The following is a 23,464-nucleotide window of genomic DNA, read 5'->3' as shown; positions in this document are numbered from 1 at the left end:
AGCGAGGCCCACAAAATTATGCTGGCGGCGCTGGCGCTCTCTGGCGAGGCGAAGTCAACTGGAAGACTGAAGCCCGGTCGGCCTCTATTCTTGGAACTCGAAAGCCGAAGTCGCGCTATATCTGGCCGGGCGCTTCGACTTGTCGCGATGCCGAATTAAGCCCGTTTACGTCGACTCGGTTTCTCTCCTCATGTGAGGGATAACTCCAACAATCTCCCCTCCCGAGCGGTGAGGGGGATACCTCCATGCAATTGCCAAATCAACGGGAGGAGTGTCTTTGCCATTCCGCAATAGCCTGACAAACATCAAACTTACCTTTCGGTAAGACTTTGGTCATCATATCCGACCCGTTCTTGTCGGTATGGATCTTCTCGATACCAAATGCTTGTCTTCGAGTACTTCTCTAATCGAATGATAACGCCGTGTATGTGCTTGGATCTAGAATGAAAACTTCGGATTCTTGCTCGTGGATGGCGCCTCGATATCACATAGAACTACAAACCGTTTACGCTTTAGCCCTAGTTAGTCGAAGAACCTCTTCATCCATAGCAACTCTTTTGCAACACTTCGATTGGCTGCAATATACTACAAACTACGTAGTGGAGAGGGCAACACACTTTTGCAACTTAGATTGCCAAGAGACTGCTCCCCCGCAAAGTAACCGGATAACCGGAGGTGGACTTCATCGAGTCAACATCACCGCCATGTTGCGCATCGATTAGCCTTCAAGTAAGGGGCTTACTTCCACCAAAAGCACAAACATGATTTGGAAGTGCCTTTGAGATATCTCAATATCCACTTAACACCTTCCCAATGCTCTTTTTACCGGTTTGTGAAAATCTGCTTACAACCCCAACGGGCGAAAAGCAATATCCGGTCTAGTACACACCATGGCATACATCAAACTGCCCACTGCGGATGCATAAGGAATCTTTTCCATCTGGCTCTGCTCATGCTCACCCTTAGGACACATCTCTTTGGTCATGCGGGCGGCCACCAAGCGGACAACCGGTCGGCCGCTTTGATCCATGTTGAATCTCTTTAACACCTTCTCAATGTAGCTTTCTTGAAAAAGCCACAACTTCCCACTCTTTCTGTCACGAGTGATCCGCATCCCAAGTATCTGCTTTGCTTGATCCAAATCCTTCATCTCAAAGGACTTACTTTCAAGTCTTTCTTCAACTTGGATATCTTGTTGATGTTTGGGCCAACTATCAACATATCATCCACATACAATGATAGCCTGATGAAATCCCCATCCGAAATCTCACGAACAAACACACAATGATCGGGAGCGGACTTCTTGTATCCTTGCTTCGCCATAAAGGAGTCAAACTTTATGTACCAATCGTCTCGGTGCTTGCTTCAACCCATACAAGCTCTTTATCGGCTTGCATACTAGGTGCTCCTTGCCTTTGACCTCAAACCCCTCGGCGGGTCCATGTAGACATCTTCTTCAAGGTCTCCATGAAGAAAAGGCTGTCTTAACATCTAGTTTCTTTCAACCTCTAGGTTCATACTTTGCGGCCATACCCAATACCACCCTTGATAGAGAAGTCATCTTCACTACGAGGAGAAAAATCTCATCAAAGTCAATCCCTTTCCTTTGACCGAATCCCTTCACAACAAGGCGAGCTTTGTGCCTTGGGTGAGGATTGTTCTCCTCATGCTTGACTTTGTATATCCACTTATTCTTGAGAACTTTTCTCCCCGCGGGTTTTTCAACTAACTTCATAAGTGTGATTCTTATGCAAAGAATCCATCTCGTCATGCATGGCCTTCAACCACTTTTCTTTGTCCGCGTACCTTCAAGTGCCTCTTGATAGTACATAGGTTCTCCACCATCCGATAGTAGCACGCGTCGCATTATGTGGTGGATACCGTTGAAGCTAGTCTCTCTCTGTCGGACCTCCTTGCCCCATCTGGCGGTGCCTCGTGGAGGATGCACTTCGCTTGCTCGGTGGTGGTTCATGCATCTCATCTGCATCTTCTATACCAATAGGTTCTATCCCATCATGAGCAATAGGATTCTCATCATGAGCTTCAAACTCATGGTTCTCTGCATTCTCAATGCCTTCGCGACGTTCCACGGTAGGAACTTACGGTTCGAATCAACAAGATCATTGGTGAAAGCCTCAGTAGCTTCACCCTCCTCAAAGTCTGCTATGGTTTGGTCTTCTAAGAACACAACATCTCGACTTCGGATTACCTTCTTGTTAATCGGATCATAGAGTTTGTAACCAAACTTTTCATCTCCATAACCCGGAAAAATGCACTTTGCTTGGCTTTGTCATCAAGCTTGGATCTCTCATCCTTCGAATATGCACAAATGCCCCGCACCCAAATACCCTCAAGTATCCATAATCAACATCTCGCGACCATACTCTCTGCGGATAATCACTATTCGGAGGCTTTCTTCGGTGACGGGTTGATCACATGCACGGCATCGCGCATTGCTTCTACCCAAAGAGCTTCTAGGTAGCTTAGAGTGAGATAGCATGCATCTTATCCTCTCTACAATGGTGCGGTTCATTCTCTCTCGCTATTCCATTCTTTTTGCGGTGTCTTGGGAACGGTCTGCTCATGACGAATCCCATGACTCTGGCAATACTCTTCAAATGGCCCAATGTACTCACCCCCATTATCTGAGCGAATACACTTCAACAACTTTCCGGTCTCTTTCCACCCACCATGCTTTGTGGAATTTCTCAAACACGCCAAGTACTTCATCCTTGGTCTTTAGACTATAGGCCCATATCTTTCTTGACGCATCATCAATGAATGTCAAGAAGTACGAAGCTCCCTGGTGGGACTTCACTCTCATAGGACCACATAAGTCTGTGTGCACTAGCTCAAGGACAGTGTCCTTTCTGTGAGACGGGAATCTTTGGAAAGACACCCCGTGTTTGCTTTCCTACCAAACAATGAGTACATGTATTTAAATGTGTACCTTTAATGTCCGGCATGGCTTTTTTGCTTAGCAAGAACTTCCATCCCTTTTATGCCCATGTGACCACGGTCTCTTGTGCCACGGATTCGGATGAAGCTTCTTTCTTCGCCAAGATTAAACCTTTACACAAAAACTAGCCTGTGTTTTGTAAAGAGAGCAAGTTTTCTTTCCTCTGGCTGCTATAATGGAACCTCTGCTTACGGTTCCATACCCCGTTACCAAACGAGTTTACAAAGCCATCATCATCTAATTTCCCAGCCGAAATTAGGCTTAGCCGTATGTCAGGGACATGTCTTACATCCTTGAGTGTCAAGGTGTAGCCGACATTGGTTTCTACATGAACATCTCCAATGCCTATAATCTTCGAGACTCCACTGTTACCCATCCTTACTTCACCATATTCACCACAGCTGTAGGTAGTGAAGAATCCCCTGTAATGGTGTGGCGTGATAGGATGCTCCCGTATCTATCACCCACTCAGATCGACATGAGGTACTAAGGCAAAGCCACACACCACAATCCGACACAATTCCCACTAGGTCGTCGACTAGTGCGATGTAGTATCTCGCTGTGTTTCCGTTCCTCCGCACCATGTCTTCATGTACCGCGGTTATTCTTCTCATCTCTTCAGTTTCGCGACTCATATCTGAAGTGGCCTTTTGTGGCACAATAGTAACATTGCCTCTCTGCCTTAGGAGTTCTAGCTTCACCCCTAGATTTACTTCTGTCATCACCTCTAGAACGAGATGGTTTTCTGCTTCGACCTCTCCCCCGTTTCTCTGTGAAAAGGACCTCTGAGTTAGAAGAGCTGCTTCTTGCACTCCTTCTAGTCTCCTCATTCAACAAAGACGTGGTAGCCATCTCCATGGTAACAATTCCATCCTTGGCTGCTCCATGTAGAAACTGCTAATGTCTCCCAACTTTCGGGTAGAGAGCCTAATAGAAACAAAGCCTCAACTTCGTCTCCCAAATTGATCTTCATCAAATGCATCTGATTGATGATATTCTGTACTTCATTAAGATGCTCAGACATTGAAGAACCTTCTTGGTACTTCGTGTCTGCAAACTTCTTAACGACTAGCACTTTGTTTCCACCCGACTTCCTCTCATAAAGGTCTTCGAGTTTCTTCCATAGACTGAAGGCTGTAGTCTCTTGGGCCACATGGTGAAAAACACTATCGTCAATCCACTGTCGAATGTATCCAATCGCTTTTCTGTCAAGCTTTTTCCACTCAGCCTCATCAGTCTTTTCTGGTTTTACTCCCTCATTCTCAATGGGAAGTGCCAAGTCCTTGCAGTATAGCAAGTATTCCATCTTGGCTTTCCAGATGGTGTAGTTTTTCCTATTCAGACTCATCATGCGAGTGTTCACGGAATGGTCCATCTCTACAAGTTATTTAACCTCAAATCTTCTCTCAGGAATTTCGTCAAACACCTTCTGACCAAGATTCGGATAACACCCTAGGTTATTCTAACCAAGGCTCTGATACCACTTGTTGGGGATTATACCAATACCAATCGGTTCCCCCACTACACAGATAACTTGTATGAACACACTTCAACTCCAGATGAATCTCAAATATCACAAACTACCTATACTTCAATGCCCAACTCGCTAAACAACTATTAACAACGGATAATAATGTAAAAGCGGTAAAAGCAAACCACAACACAAAGATTTACCGTGGTTCGCCAATGATGCCTACTTCCACAAGAGAGCCGGTTCTTAATAAAATGGGAAGGAAGATTACAATCTCTCCTTACATCTCTCACCTTACTAGATCACTCTTATCTCTTTCTGAGGTTGTATCTCGTAAAGGTACTCTCTTTTGTTTTAGTCCGGATTCCAATCCTTCCGACTTGTTTGGTTCTCGTTTTGTTAGGTTTTCCAAAACCTTGATTTTTGGTTTTATCTCCAAAACCAAATTTCAAGCCGGGTAATCTTGTAAAGAGGCCCACAAAATTATGCTGGCGCTGGCGCAGCACTCTGGCGCCGAAGTCGCTACCGGACTGGAAGACTGGCTGGCGCCGCTTTTTTTGGAAGCTGGTCGCCCTCTATGTTTCGAACTCGGAAGTCGAAGTCGCTGGCTGGCTATCCGACTTGCTTATGCGATGCGAATTAAGCGATTAAATCGGCTCGGTTTCTCTCCTCCTCATGTGAGGGATAACTCCAACACAATGGTCAATAAACCATGACAAAAAAGGATAACTATTTTTAGTTTGAATCAGAAAGTTACAAGATACATGTCCTCATGGAAGCTACCTTCTCTATGACAACACTTCCATTTACACCTGCATTTTTAGCTATAAGTCTTGAAGGGTATGTTAAAGCCCTTGGAAGTTAGAATTGGGTCGGGTCAATATGATCGAATAAGCTTTTCACAAGATTAGCACTTCTATTACTTCTCAAGAAGAAGGTACCGGTATCATCGGAAAAACACAAAAATTACTACTTGGTAGACATAATGAAACTAAGCAACAAAACAAAAGAACAAAAAGAAAAATAACATGAAAAGGTAAAAACTTCTAAGCAATGGGAAATGGATCGTGTGTATACCTCGAAATGTTAAGTCCATCGATATCCTTTAACGAACCAATGCTAACAAAATTGTCACCTCTTAGGGTAATGATCGTTGAAGACCGAAACAAATGAAGAAACGACTAGACACATGGGGGTTTGAACCTTGAACGTGGGGGTTGGGAGTTCAAATACCTCCAAAATAACCTCAGCAGTAGGGGTGTTCATGGGTCGGTTCTGGGTCGGTTCTTACCGGTTTCGGTTCTGGGTCTATTTTTAGCGGTTCTTATCGGATTCGGTTCTTTCGGGTTTTTTCTTATATTTTGAAAACCCGAACCCATACCCATTAATTAAGTCAGTTCCGATTTCGGTTTCGGTTCCTTATCGGGTTATACATTTTTATTGCTAAAATTATTTTTTTTAGTTATATAACCGATATAAAAGTTGGTTTACGGGGACTATATATAACACTTGTCATCGATATTTTTGTCCTCTCATAAGAAGTAATGGTCCTAAATTCAATAATAATATTTGAAAGTTATCTAAAAATTTTAAATACATTCTCATACATTATATGTATGTGTATATTTTAAATTGAACATATGTATATTATACTATTGGTAATGCGTCATATATAGAATAAATACCACATGTACCACAATTGTTAGTTAGTATTGCACGTATTCGTTATCTAATATATATACATGTAATATACACGTTCATGTATTAGTTAATATAGACAGTGCATAAGTTAATTCATAGTATACGACTATACGTATAGACGTAGACACGTAAATATTATTATTAATATTTATAATACACATATTTAATGTAATATTATAAAAGATGCATTTAATAACACACATTCACTATTATGCTAAATGTTATATATATTTAGTATAATTTTACACCTAATAAATATAGACTATATATAATAATAATGTTTGGGTTTGTTTTTATTTAGTGTAATATAATATTAAATTCTATATATCAAAATCAAACTAATCGGTTCCGGTTTCGGTTCGGATACCCATCGGTTTTTTACTATTCGGTTCTAACGGGTTCGGTTCTTTATCGGGTCGGTTCTTGAAGACCCACTTTAAATGGGTATAACATTTTAGGACCCATACCCGCTATAAATGGTTTCGGTTCCGGTTCCGATTCGGGTAATTGGGTACCCATGCACACCCCTACTCAGCAGTTTCTTTTTAGCTAGCGGCTGTTTTACTTGAGTTCGTTTACCATATGGATTCGTGGGCTTTTCTCTTTTGGGCTTTTTTGTGGACTTAAATTTGAGTAGGACTACACAGACCTACTTTTTAGATCTACTATTGAACTCACTATTTGTATGACGTTGGTTTGCATTGCAATACACACAGACACATATCTCTATGTAAATCAATGATTAGGACTTTTGACACATCAATAAGTTCAAATAGTAGGTCAAATAAGTGGGTCGGTGTAGCATTACTGTTAAGGCCTATTAAACAAACAAAAAAAAACCTGCAGACCTATTAAGGCGACGCTTTTTTTTATACCAATTTCTCGAAAATCTGTCTTAAGCGGCGGTTAATAGGCACTTGAACTACCCAGGTTTAACCTCATCAATTACCTTGTTTACCTCTTAGAGTCCGTTTGAGATCTTGAGTATTACCAAACAGCAGTTGACTTGATTACACAATGAAATTACTTTAGTCAAATCAGGTCAAGCCAAGGCAATATATTATAAATACAATAAATTAGCCCAAGGGCCCAAGTTCATTTCAAAACAACTCTAGAGGATATGATTTTTTTTTATAATCACTCACAAACAATGTACATCAACACGAGCTATGAGTATGAACAATGATTATTCATACCTATAATGATTGTTCATACCTATTTGGGAGGTTTCATACCTCAACTTGAGCTATGAACAATCATTGTTTATATGAATACTCATTGTTCATAGCTATTTGGGGTATGAACAATCATTGTTCATACTCATTTATACCTCAATATAAGTGTCAACAATCACTGTTCATACCTTAACATGAGTTATGAGCAATCACTATTCATATGAACAATCTATCATTGTTCATATCTATTTGGAGTATAAACAATCATTGTTCATAAGTTCATATCTATTGGAGTATGAACATACATCAACATAGTGTATGAAGTATGTTAACCTATTTGGGTATGAACAATCACTATTCATACATCACATAAGGTATGAACAATGACCAAAACGACATAAAATGCAAAATCGAAAAAAATTTATTTCAAATCTAGGATATTTGTCATTATAGGAGAGATATATAAAATCTTTATCTGAGCTTTAGTGGACGACATTTAATTTGGAAGGAAAAAAATGTTCGAAGATTTCAGCAAACATCTAAGCTAGCTTCAATTGTCTATAACAAGAAGGTAAGAGACATAAAGAACTACTTGCAATAGCTAAAAGCTGTTGAAGTATATATACTTAGGTCGATGTATTGAAGAAGGCGATAAAGAGGTTGAATTGGAATCTGACTCCACTAGAGCTAGCAATGCAATCAACAAGCTTGAAAAACCACCATGGTATTGTCTAGTCTTAAGGATATGGGGTTTTTTTTTTATAATCACTCACAAACCCAATCTCCACATTTAAATAGCCCACGAACTCAGTTTTTTTATTTTAATAACTCTTAAGGACGAAATGAGCTATGAACACTCATTGTTCATAATATACATCAACATGAGATATGAGTATGAACAATGACTGTTCCTACCTATAATGATTGTTAGTACCTATTTTTTTTGGGGGGGGGGGAGTCATATCTCAACCTGAGCTATGAACAATCATTGTTTATATGAAGACTCATTATTCATACCTATTTTAGGTATGAACAATGAGTGTTCATACCTTAACATGAGTATGAACAATGACTGTTTATACCTTAACATGAGTTATGAGCAATCACTATTCATATGAACAATCATTGTTCATATCTATTTGAGGTTATTGAGCAAACACATAAGTTGATTGTACTTCCCTCCTAAACCAAAAATTGAAAAATAAAAACGTTATTGAACCCCTAACTTAGTTCTTTTTCTCTTCAACCAAGGCCGAAAATATCATCTGATATATCAATATATCAGAATATGGGTACACGATATGGAAATAATGTGATATTTCAGTTTGATATTTTGATTCATTTTTGGACCGATATATATTAGCAATATATCCGATATATTTGATATATATCGATTGACTTGTTGACTGTTTGACCGATTATATTGACTGTTGATAGATAATTCTGACATGTGTCGTTATATATCAGTGATATATTAGATATATATAATGATATATATCGAAATTTTAACTATTTCAAAAAAGCTGGATTCTCTGAAATATTGATATAGACCGATATATTTCAATTTTGGGTGGGGAGGGTTTAGGGGGGAATATCGGCAGATATGGAAAAATTGGGCACTGTGGATTTGGCCCGTTACCCACATTTCGGATGAAGTACAATTTTCAATTTTGTTTCAGTTTATCAGAATTTTCAAAATTTCAAAACTTCAAAAAAATTCAAGAATTTATCTTCCCGGCTTCCCCACACACACCATGTGGAAACCCACGATCACCATGTTTCCCCTCTCCACTTTCGAATGGATCTCCACTGCACATTTTCTATTTCCGCTCCATTTATTACCTCCCCTCCCAATTGGAGGCATCAACCATCAACAGTCAACAATTGTTCTCTGCTTTGTATCTTTTTCAGCTCTCGTGTCAACACTAAAAGGTAATATTTTCTATGTTCTATATGTTCTATGTTTTAGTTCTTCATGTTTAGTTAATGGACACCTGTATATATCAATTATTCTCTGCAATTATTCTGATATTCATGCATGCAAGACCATAGCATATTACCCAAAAATGTAATCTAGTTCTGTAAGTGGTTTTTTTAGTTTGTTGTCTATGTTATAGTGACCAATTTGACAAGAGACGTTGACCATGGTAATTGGTTCATATGCTTTTGAGTTGAGTTTTATATGTTGTAGTCTCTAGTCTGGGAACTAATCTTATGTCAATGAACCCCAGGAATTCACTACCCCTGCATGATAATGATGTTATCTTTGAATCTTGTTCCTTTCAGTTCTTGATTTGAGAGAATGTGAATAGGACTCTTGTAATTTGTTTAAAGAGAGCCTTTATTTATGTTAACATATTGTCTCACTTTTAAACAAGTCCTGTTTATATTTGGATGGAAGGTTGTTTTCAATAAGCATGATTTGAGACTAGAAAAGCTGACCAGAAATCAAGCAACTCTAAGTGTGGTGTATGTTCGTCCCTGACATAACTAATCTATTCTAAGAGTGAAAGATAGACTATACTTAGCTCACTATTCCCGTGAAAATTTCAATAAGGTATGAAAATAGAGTAACAAGTTAACTATTTTACAGTGCTAAAAATTCGCTAGATAGTATATGTAATGCTGATGTTGTCCTAGGTCTAAATGTTTCTTTATTTATTTTTTCTCTTAGATTTTCAAGTTCCAATGGATCGACTAGAGGAGGAGGTGGCTGGTCTGAAGATGAATTTGTATGCAATAAAAGAGTACCTTGATGAGGCTTTTATTGGCATAGTGTCCCATATTAACAATATTGAGAAAAGAATTCAGTTGATTAAAGAAAAAAAAGAAATTTGCAAATGATGCAAATATTACAGATCAAGGTGCTAGCGATGCTTCACCCGTCACTCCTGGTAAAAAAATATTTATATTGCTAATTTTCTTAAGCTAGTTTTAGGCTTGGGAATAATTCTAGAATAATTTTACAATGATGTTTCACCTTTCTAGCTATCTTCAATCTTATGAAGTAATTTAACATAATAAATGAGTAATTATGGCCACCCCTTGTTTTTTTTTTATCATTATTGGTAACCTTCACAGGTAAAGATTAGATTAAAATTTGAAGAAATACATTATATGGATTATTGAACTCTCGAAGGTTAAAACTTATCCCTTTAAATGTTTCTTCTGCTAGATATGGCCTCCTCATGGTTTCGGATCTTTGAGACAAGGAGTATGGGAGCAGTGGCGGAGCCAGGGGGGGCCCAGGGTACGCCCTGGCTCACCCTCAACTTTCGGTAAACAAAAAAAAAAAAGTTTTACTTTGAGTGTTTGGATGAAACTAAAAAGTGGTAACCCAAAAACAGTATAAAAGACTAAATCCCATCGTACTCCTCACTTTCTCACAAGTCAAGACAAATTTAAAAATATCATCACTCAACTGTATTTGCATAATTACCTCCAACTAAAAACCCAAACCCATAACCCATAAAAAGACAAAAAAAAAAAGCATAGCATACACCGAAACAAAAAACTCCAATACTCCAAGATAAATAATGAAACAAAAATCCCGGTACTCGATTTTGACTCTTTGCCTCTTTATTCTAAAGCCTTTTTATTCTAAAGTCTTCTAGGTAAGTCTAATATTATTAAATTTCTTGTCTTAGTTTTTATCTTTTCATGTTGATTCCTAAATCATGTTTTTTTAATTTTTTTATATTCTTTTTGTAAATTCATTAAACCACATATTTTTATTTAATTTTATTTTGTGAATATCATAATAACATTGGCGGTTTATTTTAATTAGTGCAATTTCAATTCAATTGATTAATGGTTTATTTTAATTATTTAAACAGATATGTTAAAGTTTTTGATCAAAGGAAAGTCGTTACCCGCTCAACCTACTCAGCCACCTAATAACACAAATAATGTTACTAGTGTTGAAGTAGGATCCTCCTCAAAGCGAAGTCACCAAGAAACTGAGGATGGTGGTGTTGAACAACCCACGTCAAAGAGGGTTCAACGTGAAGAACTTGACTTGTCTAGTCTTCAGGGAGACCCTGCACTGAGGAAAAAGATTTCAGATTATCATCCTAATGATCAAGACTCGGTGAGAAGAGCATATTTGCTTAGGGGTCCTTGCCAGCCTAATCATGCTTTTCCTCCAAGAACAATAGGCAAGAGAATCCGACGCTTTCAGAAAGAGTGGTATGAGGAGTTTAGTTGGTTGGAATATAGTATTCACGAGGATGCCGCGTTTTGTCTATATTGTTATCTCTTTAAACCTAATAAGGGGGCACAAGGAGGTGGGGATGTTTTTTCTCACAGGGGGTTTACTAATTGGGAAAGGAAAACCAAATTAAAAGAGCACATTGGAGGACCAAATAGTGCTCATAATATTGCTTACAGGGCAGCCCAGGCTTTGTTAAATCAAGAGCAGCATATCGAGACATTTCTTCACAAACAATCTGACCAAGTTCGAAGGGATTATCGAATACACCTAACTGCAATAACTGATTGCATTAGGTTTCTTTTGAGACAAGGTTTAGCTTTCCGTGGCCATGATGAATCAGATGAGTCGATCAATAAAGGTAATTTTCTTGAACTTATACAGTTTTTGAAAGATCATAACGAAGTCATTAAGAAAGTTCTTGATAATGCTTCTAAAAATCGGAAATTGACCTCACCTGATATCCAAAAAGATATTGTGAATTCGGCTGCTGTGGAAACTACAAATGCTATTCTAAAAGATTATGGAAATTCATTATTTGCTATTTTAGTTGATGAAGCACGTGATATATCAATTAAAGAGCAAATGGCAGTTGTTTTACGTTATGTCGACAAGAAAGGTTGCGTGATTGAGAGATTTTTTGGAGTTGTGCATGTTAAGGAAACTAGTGCAGTAACACTTAAAAAGGCAATCGATGAGTTGTTCTCCAAGCATGGGTTGAGCATATCTAGACTCTGCGTGGACAAGGGTATGATGGGGCCGAGAATATGCAAGGTGATTTGAATGGCCTAAAACACTTATAATGAAGGAGAATGAGTGCATTTTTATGTTCATTGTTTTGCTCATCGCCTTCAGCTTAGCCCTTGTATCGGTTGCAAAGAACCATGAGTCAATCGCTAACCTTTTTAGTATTCTCTCTAATGTGGTAAATACTTTGTTGGAGCATCATGTAGCGGCCAGGATATGTTCTTGATGCAATGAAGGCTAGAGTTGTTGCAGCGTTACAAAGCGGAGAAATTTCAAGTGGCAAAGGGTTGAATCAAGAGACTAGTCTTAAACGATCTGGTGACACTCGATGGGGCTCACACTATTATACACTTCTTGGCATGATAACCACTTATGGTTCAGTAGTTGATGTGCTTGATAATGTAGCAGAAAATGGTTCAAGCTCGGAACAAAGAGGTGAGGCTTACGGATTATTGGATTCAGTGCAGTCTTTTGAATTTATCTTCAATTTGTATTTGATGAAAGCGATACTAGGAATTAGCAATGATTTGTCAAAGGCTTTGCAGCGTGAAGACCAAGACATTGTCAATGCCATGGCTCTTGTTAAAATAACAAAGGTACGCTTACAGGCGATGAGAGATGATGGATGGGATAGTCTTCTGACTGAAGTTTCTTCACTATGTGCCAAACATGATGTGGTTGTTCCAAATATGGAAGAGAGGTATATGGCTCGAGGGAGGTCTCGACGAAAAGCAGAAGGAAACACCAATTTACATTACTATCGTGTTGGATTATTCTATCATTGTATAGATTTGCAACTTCAAGAGTTAAATGACCGGTTTAATGAAGCAAACACAGAATTACTTCTTTGTATGGCATGTCTTGATCCTAGTGAATCGTTTGTTTCTTTCGATAAGCAAAAGTTGATCAATTTTGCTCGACTTTATCCCGATGATTTTTCAGAGATAGATCAGATGGAATTAGCGGATCAGCTTGAGAATTATATTATTGATGTGCGTTCCGATACTAAGTTTGGTACAGTAAATGGAATTAGCGACCTAGCTAAAAAAATGGTTGAGACGAAGAAAGACATTGTGTACCCACTTGTTTATTTGTTGATTAAGTTGGCGCTGATTTTACCTGTTGAAACTGCCACTGTGGAGAGGGCATTTTCTGCTATGAATATCATAAAGAATCGTCTGCGCAATCGGATGGCGGATGAATGGTTGAATGATTGTTTAATAACATATATTGAAAAAGAAGTTTTTGATAGCATTGATACCGAGTTGATCTTACAACGCTTCCAGAAGATGAAGAAAGATAACGAAAAAGAAGGCCGCCGAGGACAACTATGAACAAGTACTTGTTTAGATTTGATTATTTCTAATATTGTTTAGACTTGATATTATTATTATTATTATTATTATTTTGTATGCTTGGTTTTTGTCTGGCTGGCTCACCCTCACTTACTTTCCTGGCTCCGCCACTGTGTGGGAGTGATTATGTAAAAGGTACATCTTCACTTACCGTTGGTCCCCCCACTGGCCCCCTCTCCCAACACACACACACACACCAATTTTGATACCTTTGTAGATCTAACTTGGTATTCTGCTAGCAGGGCCGGCTCTGAGGGCAGGCCAACTAGGCGGCCGCCTAGGGCCCCCAGCTTGTTGGTTAAATTTTGGGCCCCCAAGTATAATTTTATACCCACTAGACCACATGTAAAGGACTCAAGGTTATTCAGTCCAGTCCACTCAAACATTGGCCCACGTCCCATCGTATAAAAGCATTGTTCTAAAATTCGGTCTAGGCGGTCTCTAGGCGCTAGGTGGTGCCCAACCGACTCGCCTAGGCCCTAGTCGTTTAAAAAATCGGTGGACCGACTAGGCGGGTCTAGACGGACCGATTAGACGGGCTAGGTGAGTCTAGGCGGTCAGTCAAGTTTTTTTTTTTTTTTTGAATGATTAAATGTCGAAAAATAAAGGCCCGTGTAGGCTTAAGATTTGAATGAGTTTAAAAGACTTAAATCTAATGTAAATTATATGCCACTATAACAAAGAGTATGTTTTTATATGAAGTCAATATTTCTCAACTATTATGCATTTTTGTAATAAGTATATTTGTATGTGTTTATTTTTTGAGTTATGGTAAATAATTTTTTTCATTTCTTGTAGTATATGTGTGTATTACTATATATATTAGGGAAAAAAACTGCCTAGCGCCTAATCCATCTAGGCACTGCCTAGAAGGTCTAGGCGTTAGGCGCTCTCCCACCGCCCGACTACCGCCTAGCGTTTTTTAGAACACTATATAAAAGACTTGTTTTTTTTTTCAATAATATAGGGCCATTTTAAGAAACTCGCCTTGGGCCCCTCAAAGTTCAGGGCCGGCCCTGCTGCTAGTCATATATATCATACCATTGCAGTATTTATATTAAGGCCTGATAGCATGGTTTACTCTGAGGATGTGTGTGTGTGTGTATTTGCAAGCTTTGTGAAGGAACTTTTGCACTTAATTCTCTTTTATAATATAGCCGTTACATATTTGTGACATCGTTTGTGATGTCTGTTTGTGTGCTTCTGGCTACAGTGATGCATTTGCTATTCATAGTAAAAGAACCTTAGAATGTAAATCACTGGCACAGCCAAATCCTCTGTCACTAGAATGTGACTACTGATATTTGAATTGGTAATGTTCTCATGCAATTTAATTAGGGAAGTGTTGGACTTTGGTTTCTCATAAATCAGACCCTGTTCTGGTTTGCTCCTTGTCAATATATATGCTCTCACCGCCAGAAAAACTCGTGGAACCATTATGTTGGCTGAATGAGGAATTGGAACAAGTGTTTCGGCTACTATTTTCCCCTTACTTGAGGCTTAGCACATCTAAGTATACTGATTGCATATTTGTCAGTCTACTCGATTTCCATTACTTGACATTGTTTCCTGCGGGCTGTGCAGGTAACAACCAACATTGCTCATGTTCTTATGCTATCCCTAGAATTTTTTTAATATATATTTTTTCAGTAAGTCGTATGTATATTATCACCATTTTGTGAATTTCTGACTCTTTTTTCCTTGCTTTCCCTTCTTTTTGTTACACAGATCTTATATTGGTTGCTGCAACAGAATGCACAACTGCTCAAATATTCATTTAAATGGCTGACATTCAAGTCCGGAGGGCAGAAGAACTAATAAGAAGTGCAAATGTCAACTTGTAATAGTACCAGCTAAAATTTAGTCATAGGGTTGGTTGCAGATTTTCAATGTGTGCAACCTGAACTACTACTGAAAACCATTGTTTTTTTAGATAAGTTGGACGGTGAGGCATTCGACTTTCTCGGCTATTCTGTGCACTGTACAAGCTGAAACATAAATTAATGTACGAGGAATTTGTTTTCAAATATTTGCTCGTGCTCAGTAAATCCTTTTTTCTTTGAATGAAAACTTTAATTATTTTGTGAGAAAGAAACGTTAGAGATGAAAAATGTCTGCTAAAACTTGTGGTAAACCTTGAGGAATGTAACTTGAATGTTTTTACATGGCTAGAAAAACCTCGTGTTTCAACTGAAATTTTCTCATCTTTGAGTGGTTGTGTGATAAATAAATATTACTACTGATTATATAGTCTATTTGATGGTCAAAGGGTTAGGAAAGAGTGCAAGCAATGGATTCAATCTGGGTCAAACTATTTAATGCAAATTTAAGCTTCTAATGTGAGTGCGAACCTGTAAAGTTCAACGAAGAGAGTTGGTGTCACAAAATTAGTATGCAAGTCAGAGCCAATTTTCAGGCAAGTAATACCTCTATGTAGTGGAAGAACTATGAGAATACTCATAAGACCTGGTAAACAGCCGGGACTTGGCTAAATTAATAGAAAAGATTCAGCTACAAAACTAAGTCATATACATATGCTCAGTAACAATAGAGATCCCATGGAACGACACATAGTGCACAAACACATCAGTTTTTGGGGATTGTCACAGCTTTAGTAATGCTGATATCTTGTAACTGATGATGGAGAAAAGTGGAAAACAAAATGTATCACAAATTTAGTACAACCACATGCAAGATCTGCATACAAGTTTGACGACTGATATCACCTACATTGTTTTTCTTTATGTCAAAGATGTTTCTTTTACCAAAAATTCATGCCACATGGATCTGCTGCCTGAAAGGTTCCCAATTTTTTAGCCCAAAATTTGATCCCTGCACGTCATACCAACTTTCTGTAGAAAATGATGGCGAGAGCGGAGGACGTCAAGTTGGCCTCTTTACTCCAGACCACAGTTTACTGCAAGAGATTCTTATTTTCAATCTTAACAAGGCGACTAAGCTAGAGAACCGGCAATTTGACTAGCTGAGATAATCAGGATCAAGCACTTTCGAAATAGCCCATATTTTGGATGCAAGGTTCCTCACTAGATGGAAACTTATACAAATGATTTACAATGACGTGAAGCCGATAACTCCAAAACAGCTCTAGTATTTTTTTTTCCAACTGCCAGAAATTTGTGGCTATTTACACGAGCAAAATGCCAAGAAGCATGGTGCAAGGCAACGATTAAAACCTTGCAGTCGTGGTCCGGATGCTTGTCATGGAGGAATTTGAACTACTCCAACCTCGCCATTTCCACTGTAAGCAGAAACATTTACTGATGAAGCAGCTGGCATGTTTCCTCCAAGAAGTTTGGGAAAACAATTTATCACGTATATAATGCTCATTTAGATGGGACTTGCTCTTGATGCCTGGAAAATGTCAAGTTAGGTAAGTTTGTGCTTCAAACATAACTAATTAACTAGAATAACTAAGTCGGGGGTAAAGCTAACATGTAAAACTTGATTCTGGGAGGAAGTCGCAGAAGTCCAGCGTTGAGAATTATGCATCGCCACTGTTGTGTCACTCATGAAGGTCACTATGCTCGATTGTCTTTCACTATCAACTGCAAATGCAGGAGGCAATTCCCTCATAATCCATAACACATAAGCTGAGGGTACGGATGAACCTGGTGAACATCACAAAGATGGAACCTTAGATTCATAGAAATTTCTAAAAGTTTTTTGTTATCAGGTACACGTTCTTTGCTGAAGGAATTTCTCTATGGAAAATAGAAGGCTTTGGTCGACAACCGTTAAGAACCTTCATTTTTCTGACAATCATTTTATGTCCTGTCAGGCAGCTTCATACCATTTTCCTACCTCAGAGCAGGAAGTCTAAATTGTCTTTGGTATTTTTTAATCAGGAAGTCCACTTTTGCGATTTCATATCAGAAGCCGTATTATACCCCCACATGTCGAATAAATGGAATGCACTTTATTATAACATGTTAACTACAATTATGAGGACAAAGAAGTCCAAGAGATTGTACCCTTCTTGAGCACCACCACAGTTTCTCAAGTGGATATAAACTAAAATAGAAGAGTGATGTCTGAAAGCCACAATCAGTTGGATGATGATGATATTGTTGTTTCCAATTTAAACTGAGTTAAAACAAACCAACCCATAGATGCACAACATCTAATTAGCAAAAAAAAAAAAAAAAGAAAGAGGGGATAATATAAAAGGTACCATAAAACCCAAAACTATGTTTCTAAAACTGACTTGTTAAGTGAATAAGTTCGTAAAGGTAGTCATTTGGGGCAGATGTAGAAATGCACCATTGCCCCTTATCAGCTATTAGTCTATCTAGTAATATCAAAGTATGCACTATTTCTTCCTTGACAGGTATGGGGTCTTTATGGAGGTTAAGTGATTGAAAATGTAACTTCTTAGCTAGAGGTATTTTGCATCAATTACGAATACTTATGTTAAAGCAGTCAAAGATTGTTAAATAGTTATGATCAAGCAATGGCATTTTGATAATTCATATAAACAAAACTGAAGACGTGAGAGAAAAACAACGTACCTATGAAGTAATACAAAAAAACCAGAATCGACGTTAGTATTCCATTCACGTCCCTTGGATGCCAATGGTACAGAAGCTGCAATTAAGAAAAACAACTTAGAGAGGGTATATGCATGCCAAGCTTAAAAACTGTAAGACAATCAAGATTTTCAGACCTCCAAAAGGCTTGTAACATTCAAGGGTCAACAAAGAACTTAAAATAAAAGACAATAACAGATCAAGGGTCAAGGAATTAGGAGATAACAATAATGAAGGGATTCATTCACTTTGGTCGCTGTGGGGAGGAGTTGAGAGATATCCCACTCAAGCACATCCTATTCAGATGGGAGATTATTATATGTGGCTGAATGGAATCGAGGTATTATCGTATAAATGGTTGTTTTAGTTGCCATTTTCTTTCTCCTTTCAATCTTTATACTGTAGGTCACCTCATCGGATAATTTTTTTAAACGAAAAAAGATTTGGTCACACAAACAGCTCCAGCAAATAAACGAAACTAAAAGTTAAATGTACATAAGAGGACATTTGCTCACCATAAACGGCTAAGGCTCCAGACATCGCTCAACAGCACATTGGGCATACAAGCAACCCATTCTCATTGCACTGTGGGCACTGAACTGACAAGCCATCGTCACTCCCATCTGGACTAATTTTACGACTTCCATTGCAATTATAACATAATATGAAGCACATTCCTCCACACCCGTCACACGGACTGGTGGACTGATCCCTCGGCAATCCTTCTAATAACTGCAACAACTTCCCTTGCTCATGCAATGTCACAACAGCATCTGCACCACCAATATATCTCCCCTTAATGAAAAGCCTTGGAAGTACTACTCTACTATCAAGGATTCTCCACATTTCTTCCCTGTACTCCAAATGCATTGATACATCTCTTTCGTGGAACAAAATCTTAAAACTATCCAACAGAAACCGAATACTCTGGCAATCCTAAAACCTCATCCAGTTCTGGAGACCTTCCCAACATCATCTAATCTCACTACTGATCACCCTGCAAAAACAAATACAACAAAGTTAATGCCTTCTCAGTTTACATTCGTTTAGTAAATATGGTCGATTGGTGGGAAAATATATCCTAGAAGATAAATATAATTACCTGAGAAGGCGGAGGAGCTGTTGGAACCTTAGAAGAAGAAGCTGTTTGAAAAGAATTCAAGCAATAAATTCAATAATGAAATACTAAGATTTTGAAAATACTAATATTAAATAAGTATATACATAATTCAAGATATTGTAATCTTCCAAATATAACTACTCAATATGCTTTAACCACCTCAGTGCATGTTCCTTCTATATACCACTCGATACATTACCTACCTTGTGATTAAGGTTTAGGCCATGTACACCGCGTTGTCTTCGTTATGCCTGTTTCACTGCAATTTCCACACCCTCTGATTCGAGATCTTCCTTTCCTTTTATCGAATTCTCCGTAGCAACAAAACCACACGCACCTATATTAGAACAAAAATTGAGAATTATATTGAGCTTTGGAAACCAAATTTGAGCAAATGGCGATTACCTACCACTTTCGTAGAATGTATCTCCTCTTCTTCGCTCAAATCGGCTGATCGAGCACATTTCCTCACACGTTTTGAGTTTGTACTTGGACCTATTACACACACATAGCATTGTAGTTATTAAAAAAATAGAAGTACTAGCAACGCAACATGTTTAAAAATTATAGTTCTTCAATAATATAGATAGTTGTATTGGAAAAACTAAAGCGGTGAACATAACTAGTTACCCCCAATTTCTCGATGTTTCTGGGCACGTGGGTTTTGTATGCCCAACAACACCACATTCGCCACAATTTTCTTCCTTGTCTCATTGTGTCCTTTAAGTCTTTTTGGTCGACCCTTAGGTGCTACCTGGGGTGGATCACGTATCAGTTCTAAGTGGGCCGCATCTCCGTGAGTATCTGATGGCTCCTCAACAGGAACTTGAGGATTTTCTTCAGCAGTTGATGGGATCTCTTTTGACATAAAATAAGAATGTAGGAAATCTTTGAACTCTTCACTAGCTTCTTTAGTTTTGGAGGCCTTCAAACAAATATTCTTGCAAATCCCCATAAGCTCACTATAACAAATATATAGCAGAAGTTGCTTCATTATGAACATTAACTGAAGTAACAGTAGGAATGACCGTTTTCACATATCGCGTCCACCTCAATAACATGTAACTAGAGGACTAGAGGGTATTTCAGCGACGTCTTCATTTTTTAAGATGGAAATGATGTGTCGGCATGGAAAACCAAATTACTCAAATAGACCACAAGAACACTTAGCATTTTGATCAACAACATTGTATTCCACAATAGACTTGCAGTGCCTATACAAATGACAATGCAAAGTGTAGTAACGAATATTGTCACCTTGATGATCCTTCATTGAATCAACAATGTACAATGCCTCTTGCTACAATTGCATCTTAAACACATTAAAAGCAGCCCAGATAGATGGAGTTCACGATTTTCATACTTTCGGTCGGTGGGTCACAATTCTTGGCTTGGTTGTCGAGTAATAACTTCTTCTTCGTGCTCCGCGGTGCGGATCTTCTCAAGTGCTAGCTTCATTTTTCCATAGAGCTCAACCATTTTTAAACCGGGCTTTACATGAAGTCGTTATAACGAGTTCATGCTTTCTGGCGTTGGTTGGTTCTACAACCACCAAAGAATCGCCTCGAAGATATGCCTCACGCCCACCTCATCCTCTTTTTTGTATATCTTCTTCACCCACTCATGGTCATGGACTGGTGTGCTTCTAACAAATGTTCCCACATTTGGTCAAACTCTTCTTCAACATTTCATAAACATGAGTGAACAAAAGTCCCTTTGAAACCCAGAAACACGGACATTGTCAATACAATTTTTCAAAACGTGTCAAGCACATAAGCGATGTCTAGCACTAGGTAAGGTAGCTTTAATAGCCTTGCGAATTACATGATCACCATCTGTTATGACCGACTTAGGTGTCTTACCGCCATCATTATTTGTTAAACGCTCTAACGCCCAAATGTAAAACTGCTCTGACTCACTAGTCATAACTGCAAAACCAAATACAATAGTTTGTCTATGATTGTTCACTTCAGCAAATACGACAATTGGCATTTTGTATTGATTTGTCCGGTATGTTGAATCAAACAATAACACATCACCAAAACAACTGTAATCTGCACGAGACATCAAATCTGCCCAGAACAATCTGACCAATTGGCTAAGTTCATTCAACTCGTATGAGTAGTAAAATTCTGGATCAATCTTCGACTTGTTTTTCATGCAGGAAACAAGTGTGCTAGCATCTCCATTCATATAACAAATTTTCCTCATCCTGGTCATATAATTATACAAATCATTTCTTATGTAACCAACTTTACAAAACTGGCCAACCCTATAAACTAAGAAATCCATCACTTGACATTGTCTAATGCCCACATAAATTAGACTCTTTGCCAAAGCCGCATCTTCACTGCCCATCTTTCTATGTGAGCGACCAAATATCGAACTAGGATAAGGCACAATTGGATGAGTGTGTTTAACAACAAACTTATTAACAACCCACATATTGCATTTAATATCAAAAATCACTTCAAAAATCGCAAGACACTTTCATCTAGACAACTCACGTTGTTTCCTTTTGTGTTCCATATTCAAATATTTCACCTCTTTCTCACCTTGGCATGAGCACACACAATTTCTTTTAATCGGGATATCTTTATGAAATCGGTAGACACCCTTGCGTACACTAAACCCAACAACCTTGGCATACTCATTGTAGAACTCAAATGCATCATTGCTGGTTTTAAAACGCATTGAAAACATGATTGCATTTTCATCTAGATCCTCCCCTCCCAACTTACCACTGAATAGATTGAAATCATTCTCATTAGTTTGTTCACTTCTTGCATCTGTTTCATTTGACTGTCCTTCAAAACCTTCAATTTCACTAATGCTATGGTCATCTGATTCATCTTCGTCTTCCAAACTCACATTGGTTGAACCTTCCACAACATTTATTTCAGTGTCTGAAAAATCACTTTCCTCATACGGACATGCGTCATTACACATATTTGTAGCCCAATCTCCGTCTTCATTAGAGATATCCACCATCCATCACTTGATCACTAAAATATAAATATGCATTCATTACTTCTTGCACTATAAGTGGAAAATAAAATAAACAACAAATAAATAGCATTCACATGAAGCAACGTTAATTTGAAGTTAAAATTTCATTTTAAAATAAAAAATAAAACAGACAATAGCATTTTAGGTTCACAAATAAACAATTAAAAGATTCACCTTTGTGTCATGAAGGGACAAAAGGTGAAGGTGAGTAATAATCTTGAACGATAATTTAAATAACGGAAGCAAGTCAAAAGAAACTAGCGATAAAAAATTAAACTCTCTTTATTATGTGACATAAGAAGATAAGCAAGTTCAATATGTGATTAAACTCCCCTTATGGACCTCAATATTTACATGTCTCGAATCCTAGTATTGAAAATCTGATCAATTTCAATTTTCAAGGAGTAGAATACCTACATAATTGGCAATCCGGCCAGGCCAGGAATCTACTTATAAAATATCACTACGTCTCTCGTTATTACGTTGTATAGTACTATAGTTCTTTCAAGATGTGATTCCAGAACTAGAAAGGAGGAGGTAATACTGTTCCAACATCATTTTTTTTTTAACATTTATGCTAGAAAAAGTGACAATTCAGTTTCTCTGGTCTCAAGGATTGTTTCTGCTCTTGCATGTGTCATGTGTGCCACTGAAATTATAAGATCAACTAACAATGCCAGCAGTGATATCAGGATGAAAGTAAATCAGTTTAACTGTTTAACTAGTACACTTTTAGGTGAAGACTATGTTATGTACGTGATCTCCAGACAACCAGTGCATCTAGTACAATCCCTATGCAAGAACATTATGCTATTAAAAGTTTGGCACTTCTGAGGGCAGTTAAGTTGGTTGTTTCAAGAATAAAAAGTAAAAATCTCTTGAAAAAACAATTTTTGCATTTTCATTCCAATGGACAAAGCTAATGTTACAAAGTAGATTAAATATAATTAACCGTCCCTTATAATAGAAGGATTCAATTGCCTCTTATACAAATTATCCAAAAAGGACCATTTTGAATCATCAGGTTATGAAACTATCCTTTGTTGATTGCACTATTGCAGCACTTCAGCCATGAAAATAAAGTTGTACGTGACTACAGTCTACATTCTTAATTGTTTATACATGTTTTTAGAGTTTGAATTGAACCTACTTTAGTCTAAAAGTCTGTAC

At 38.0% G+C, this 23,464-nt stretch overlaps 4 protein-coding genes across 5 annotated transcripts in view; 2 read left to right on the top strand and 2 right to left on the bottom strand.

The window, feature by feature from the left end:
* LOC147483371 (uncharacterized) overlaps positions 1 to 15,666 on the top strand; it is a 28,267-nt gene extending 12,601 nt beyond the window's left edge. The window contains exons 1-3 of one of the 2 annotated variants that reach the window (XR_015205359.1): positions 13,731 to 13,753; positions 14,957 to 15,202; positions 15,347 to 15,666. Coding sequence is in view for 1 of the 2 variants with exons in the window: in XM_086578361.1 (XP_086434487.1) it covers positions 14,957 to 15,202; positions 15,347 to 15,399 (299 nt within the window). In the remaining variant the exon portion in view is untranslated. Of the gene's footprint in view, positions 1 to 13,730; positions 13,754 to 14,956; positions 15,203 to 15,346 lie in introns of those variants that run through there. The other variant, XM_086578361.1, reaches the window with a different exon arrangement.
* LOC147483372 (uncharacterized) lies at positions 11,145 to 13,597 on the top strand. Its single transcript, XM_086576203.1, has 3 exons — positions 11,145 to 11,829; positions 11,989 to 12,290; positions 12,470 to 13,597. Exons 1-3 carry the CDS (start codon positions 11,145 to 11,147, stop codon positions 13,595 to 13,597), a joined length of 2,115 nt encoding a protein of 704 aa, XP_086432329.1.
* A 3,042-nt stretch (positions 15,667 to 18,708) lies between the features above and the next one.
* Positions 18,709 to 19,035, bottom strand: LOC147483370 (uncharacterized protein At5g39865-like). Its single transcript, XM_086579544.1, has one exon. The coding sequence runs from the start codon at positions 19,033 to 19,035 to the stop codon at positions 18,709 to 18,711; it is 327 nt and encodes a 108-aa protein (XP_086435670.1).
* A 2,014-nt stretch (positions 19,036 to 21,049) lies between these two features.
* On the bottom strand, positions 21,050 to 21,643 carry LOC147483369 (protein FAR1-RELATED SEQUENCE 5-like). The gene has a single exon (XM_086579543.1). The coding sequence runs from the start codon at positions 21,641 to 21,643 to the stop codon at positions 21,050 to 21,052; it is 594 nt and encodes a 197-aa protein (XP_086435669.1).
* Positions 21,644 to 23,464: the final 1,821 nt, after the last annotated feature.

This window comes from Coptis chinensis, chromosome 8 (genome assembly GCF_015680905.1).
Source record: "Coptis chinensis isolate HL-2020 chromosome 8, ASM1568090v1, whole genome shotgun sequence".
Classification (NCBI taxonomy): domain Eukaryota; kingdom Viridiplantae; phylum Streptophyta; class Magnoliopsida; order Ranunculales; family Ranunculaceae; genus Coptis; species Coptis chinensis.
This window is presented reverse-complemented; position numbering and strand designations above follow the sequence as displayed.

What these genes read in the sequence shown, in the direction of transcription:
- LOC147483369 (XM_086579543.1), bottom strand. Translation starts at nt 21,643, where the DNA reads ATGGGCAGTGAAGATGCGGCTTTGGCAAAGAGTCTAATTTATGTGGGC.
- LOC147483370 (XM_086579544.1), bottom strand. Translation starts at nt 19,035, where the DNA reads ATGCATTTGGAGTACAGGGAAGAAATGTGGAGAATCCTTGATAGTAGA.
- LOC147483372 (XM_086576203.1), top strand. Translation starts at nt 11,145, where the DNA reads ATGTTAAAGTTTTTGATCAAAGGAAAGTCGTTACCCGCTCAACCTACT. An exon ending in TAGGTTTCTTTTGAGACAAG is followed by an intron (nt 11,830 to 11,988) that starts GTTTAGCTTTCC and finishes ATATCCAAAAAG; the next exon opens with ATATTGTGAATTCGGCTGCT. An exon ending in TGGGGCCGAGAATATGCAAG is followed by an intron (nt 12,291 to 12,469) that starts GTGATTTGAATG and finishes AGCATCATGTAG; the next exon opens with CGGCCAGGATATGTTCTTGA.